Genomic DNA, 6000 nt, shown 5'->3' on the forward strand with positions numbered 1-6000 from the left:
ATGTGAGGGGGGATTTATGCTGAGCTAAGGAGTGGGATAGGAACCTGGGATTTTAAGGAGAGAGGAGATGAATACGCATGATAAAGAGTGAGCAGTTCACTTATCAGAGCAAAAGCCCAGCTGGGTTTTTAAGAGACTAGAATTTCTAGTAGTCACAGTAATTCTGGGTAAGACATTCAACTGACATTCTTCTAGGCAGTTAAAAGGGCTAGTTTAAGTTCATCAGGAGTCTGCATGGTCTCAGTTGATTGCAGCTCAAAATAATCTGTATGCCAAAGTATTACATCTTAGGAAGGCCTATCTTTCAGAAGTTTCATGAAGGAAAATCCCATTCTGATAGTGCTCATGTAGGAATTCTTGAACCTGGCCAAATCCAATTACTGATTTTTCTGCTTCACTGAGAATTACTTTTGATTAAATCTGCCTGTGTATTGGTACTTCTCAAATTAACATATTTACGCTCTTTTTGTTAAAAAAATCTTTTTTATTATATGAAATTTCAAAAATAAAGGTAATGGAATGATTAACTGAATCACAATGACAGCTTTAGAATATATCTATTTTGAAATATAATCCTCTTAACTTTTTCTATCTGAGAATTGCGGACATATACATACATATATATGTATATATGTATACACACACACAAGTTGCTAGAATTTGAACAAGGAACAAATTGTGTACATTTACAGGCATACTGGGAAAAATCTTTCTGAGTAATATTTACTTAAGAATAACTATTTAAAGGAGTTTTGTAAATTTTTATTTTTACTCACATAAATGAGATGTCATTTAAGATGAAAACAATAAATAAACCTAGACTTGTAAAAGATTTGGTGCAAAAGAATTTAGTGTCTTTTTACATTCTCCTGTCCTCCTAGGGCTGATTGCAGGAAATAGTGATTTCTTCTTCTCTGGAGATGTTTTAGTAAAGAAGAAAAAAGCTTAGAAATCCATTCTTCCTCTCATTGACTTAAGTTTTCATAATGTTATCTTTTCAAGTATTTTAAAATTAACTTAAAAACAAGGGGATTTATCCTTGCTGAGTAGTTGGCGGTTTAACATTTCAACTATATCTTTAGTAAAACAAAGATGATATTTACTGTCTGCTTAGTTAATTAATACATACATAGTGGCTGGGACCTCAGATTAATGTTAAAAAAAATTTGAACAATTCTAGGAAATGATAGCATAACAGCCAGTATTATCCAATATTATATTGGAAGCAACTTTCTTTTTGGATGCCACTTTGTTTTGGGTACTATGCTAAGTACCTTAAATATGTGTGTGGCCTTATTTGTTTCTTGTAACCTTGTTTAAGTATTATGTTTGTTTTATATGTAAGAGATGAGAAACTCAAAGAGGTTAAGTAACTCATTGAAGGTTATGTACCTAGTGTTAAATAAACCTAAGATTTCAAATAAGGTCTTTTTTAAAACCTGTATATATTTTTTCATCTATATTATATTATCTTCCATTTTAGGTGCTCTGGTGATTGTATTACAAGTAAATTTGTACTTTTAATCTTGACCTAATACCTATTGGTATTATCTTTTATATTTTTTCATGTTATATATTACCATAGTTATATTGATTATAGTATAAAATACTTTTGAGTTGTGTCTCATTCCATGTTCATATGAAAAAAATTAACAATTCCATCTCATTTGTTTATAATTTTTGTATTTGTCCATTTTTGCTGACACCTTAAGTATATGGCATGTATTTTTAATTTATAAAAATTCAGTTACATTTGTTAGTTAAGTGTGATGGTAAATCATAGCACTTTAAGAACTTAACAGAAGACAAGTGTTTATGTTGCTTTTCTATTGAATTTAAATACTGATTTCAGAAAAAAAGGAATTTAAAGAACTAAAAATGCTATGGTTTCTTTGGCTGATATTTCTAGTTGGGGCTGAATATCTGGTATAATTGTAAAATATGACCTTGTGTTAATTACTTTCATTGAATAGATACCTATGAATTCATTGATAGTGCTTTTTGTGTAGGTATTATAGAGAAATACATGTAGAAAATTATAGAAATAACACATTCTAAAATATTTGAAAGTAATTTATAAAAATTATTTTATATATAATCAGAAACTGAAGCTTTGAAGGTTAAAAGTATTATTTCCAGAACTCTACATTATTGAAAATATCAGTATCAAAGCTATAATTAACTTACATTTGGTGTCATCTTAATGGGAATCATTTTAAAAAGTTTTTAAATTGTTTTTGAAATAAACTCATTTGAATTCTAATTTTAAAAACTAAAATATTTTTAAAGATATAGAATAAGTATTAAACTAATGCATAGTGATTAAAAAGTACTTAAATATCCTTTATATGCATGTTGATATAAGAGATCAGAGTTACCAGTATGTTTGGACATTTTTATTGTATGTCAGTGTGTACTTTTGTCAGCTTGTCTTCCACCTTTCATCCATCATTTTATTATTTTTTTCTGCTTTCTTATGGAGATGCTTAAACTTGAGGTAATGTGTTTTTAGAAAGCTTTTCATATAAGTAATGCTTTTAATATAGCACCTTCTTTATTTTGTGTGTGTGTGCTTTAAGGCAATTTCAGAACTGCAAAGATAGACACATTTTTGTTTTAGTAGTTAACCAAAACTTCAACCATCTTTTAATTATTTTATAGTAAAAGCAGTAATTTTTTTTTTCTTGTATGTGTGGGGAAATGCCTGACAATAGTCCCACTAAAAAGCAGTAAAATTTTAAGGAAACACTAGGACATTTACTTGAAAATATTTTTTCTTGTTTTGTAATTTAAAGTGATTTTAATAAAAGTTCAATGCTGAATTTAGTAAGATAACTTTAGGAAGTGCAAACTATTTTATAGGTCTGAAAAATGTTTCCAGGAAACAAATATCTATTAACTCCTTTGAGACTCTTTAGTATTTTAGGTGTGGTGAATATGACAGTGAATGAAGGGTGGAGGCTCATGTTCCTTTGTGGAGGACAAATAATATGTGACTAACCAAAATTATTATGGAAAGTCAGTTAATAATAAGCTCTATAAAGAAAAATAAAGCAGGGTATGGGGAGTAGTAGAATGGATGAGGGACAATTTTAAATAGAATGATTAGGGGAGATCTCTTCAATAAAATATATGTGAGAAGGGTAAGTAAGAATCAAGGAATTGGGCACAAATATTCCTAGGCAAGAAGGATCCTGACATTCAGGTCTGTAAGGCACAAGCTTGACCTGTTAGTGAGGAGAGTCTCGGTGGCTAGAGTGGAGAGCCTGTTTTGACTTTCACGTATACTGACATTTGAAAAGTGATTATATTTATTTCCCTTAAAACTGTGTCTCGGGCTCTCCCTCGTGGCACAGCGGGTTAAAGTACAGTAATGAGAATCTAAAACCATTTCCCCTTGAGTTCAATTCCTGCCAGCCCCGGAGGTGACCACATGGCGAGGCAGACCTCTCCTGGCCTGCCCGCTGCTCCCCTCAGCAGTGTACTTCGTCGATCTGTTCTGTACCCTGCTCCGTCTCTGATGAATCCTCTCACCCTCCGCATCCCTGACCTGTACCCCAGTTCTGTACGAATAAATAAATGGATCTTTAAAAAAAAAAAACAAAACTGTGTCTCTCCTTAATCTTTATTTTTTCCCCAGTGTAAGTGTAATGTACTAAATGATTAAAATGTATTGCATATAATGATTAAAATGATTCATAGTGTGCACTAGAGGAAATGAAAGTTTCCTGTAACTCATCCAGTCTTACCTTTCCCTCTACTAGCCCTTTGAGTAAAAAAAAAAAAAAAAAAGAGTGTTTTTTTTTTTAGATGATTTATTTATTTGTGTATTCTGGGGTACAGGCGAGAGAGGTTCTGGGGAGGTAAGAGGATTCACCAGAGACAAAGTGGAGAACAGAGCAGGCAGATCTATGAAATATACTGCTGAGGAGGGGCGGCGGGTTGGTCAGGAGAGGTTTGCCGTGGTATGGGGGCTGGATAGACCTTGCACTGAAGTAGCTATGGTGGCGAGCTTGCAGTGCCATGCTTTACTCCATTGTGCCACCAGGGAAGGCCTGTAAAAAAAGTTTTTAATACTTGCTTTTTATTTGCCCAGTTTTATTGGGAAGTAATTGATATGTCACTGTATAACTTTAAGGCGTACAACATGACAGTTGAGGTATTTATTGTGAAATGATTATCACAGTATATTCAGTTAATATTAGTCTTTTCCTATGGATAAAATAAAAAGAAGGGGAAAAAAATGTTCTCTTTGTCATGTGAACACTGAGAATTTACTTTCTTAAAAACTTTCCTGTATAGCACACAGCAACATTAGCTATAGTCATCATGCTGTGCATATATATATATATATATAACTGAAAGTTTGTACTTTCTGACCACCTTTCTCCAAATCCTGCCTATCACACCCTTTGCCCCAATCATCACAAGGCTGGTCTTTTTTTTTTTTAAAGATTTATTTATTTGTGCATACAGAACTGGGTACAGGCCAGAGGCTCAGGGGCGGCGAGAGGATTTACCAGAGACAGAGTGGGGAGCAGTACAGGTAGATCGACGAAGTACACTGCTGAGGGGAGCAGCGGGCGGGTCAGGAGAGGTCTGCCACACCATGTGGTCACCTCCGGGGCAGGCAGGAATCGAACTCATACGGAAGTGGTTTTAGCTTCTCAGTGTTGTGCTTTAACCCACTGCGCCATCAGGGAGGGCCAGGCTGGTCTTTTTTTTCTAAGAGATATTTGATTTTATCTTTTTGAAAATTCTAGTTTTGAAAAATATATATTTGATATACCTAATGCCCTGTTCTTTAATTGTTAACATTATAAACCAATTATAAGCATATACCAAAAGGCTATACAATAAAATAAGTTATTTTTAGATATATTTGCATTATACTTTCCTGTTTAATTTCTTCTGTATATTAATTTATTAATAAGATAGACACTAGACATGTTACACTTGACTTTCAATGTTTTATATTGGCAGTGTGCAATCATGGTATTTTAATGACATATACTAATAATATTTAATTATTTTAATTACCTATGATTATTTTCTTTGTGACAAGTTAACATTGTTGATTAGTGTGGTGATTTAAACATTTAAAATAACCAAGTTGTTCTTAGTTCTTCTATTGACATTCCCAGTGTTACTAACAGAATATTATTCTGAGATTTGAAGTTGTCAGAAATAGTAATTTGAAATAAACTTCCAATACCTGTATCCATGTCAATATTACAGGATGAGTTTTAAGGTTATGACTTTAATTTGAATTCAATTAAAAATACATAAATATGTAAACTTTTTTTTCTCTGAAGTATATGATACACATATAACATTTGTAATGTGTTATATTAAAACAACTCTTAAGGTTTAATTATAAAGTGATATGACAGGTTAACTTTTAGTATATCAAAATTGATTCCTTTAAATGAATGTTTTCTCTGAAATGTCAGGCTAGGGATGTAAATCAGACATATTTCCATTCCTAAAGATATTTTTGAAAACTTTAAAAATTAATTTTAAACCGGTTTGGAATGTACTAAAAAATAGACTAGTTAATTATGTTTATTAAGATAAAACAAGTTCGAGCAGTTGTTTGATCATTCAGTTGCTTACTAGGTGTTTTCCAGAACTTAAAACCAAAGCCACGGTGAATGGATGAGGATATATCACCATTGAGAATCTTTAAGAAAACAAAAAATCTCATATTCTGAAAGGCTACCAAAGAGAACTAGTGAAGATCTCATGGCACTGTTGTCACAATAATAACTTCAAAAGTTTCTCTTTGAAGATGAATGTACTCATTTGTAATGATACAGATATAATTGTTAATAAATTAAGAATTTTTTTTTAAAGATTTATTTATTCATATGGAACTGGGGTACAGGTCAGAGTTGTGGATGGTGAGAGGATTCACCAGAGACAGAGAGGGGAGCAGAACAGGCAGATTGACGAAGTACACTGCTGAGGGGAGCAGCGGGTGGATCAGGAGAGGTCTGC

The 6000-nt window shown here is 32.5% G+C and overlaps 1 protein-coding gene across 1 annotated transcript in view; it reads left to right on the top strand.

Annotated features, from left to right (window-relative positions):
• The window catches only part of EEA1 (early endosome antigen 1), a 93737-nt gene that overhangs the window by 39943 nt on the left and 47794 nt on the right, over window positions 1-6000 (top strand). The window contains exon 10 of the mRNA XM_012735139.1: window positions 2483-2497. Coding sequence (XP_012590593.1) covers window positions 2483-2497 — 15 coding nt within the window. The remainder of the gene's footprint in view (window positions 1-2482; window positions 2498-6000) is intronic.

Source organism: Condylura cristata, unplaced genomic scaffold (assembly GCF_000260355.1).
Source record: "Condylura cristata isolate star-nosed mole 26May11 unplaced genomic scaffold, ConCri1.0 scaffold00004, whole genome shotgun sequence".
NCBI lineage: Eukaryota > Metazoa > Chordata > Mammalia > Eulipotyphla > Talpidae > Condylura > Condylura cristata.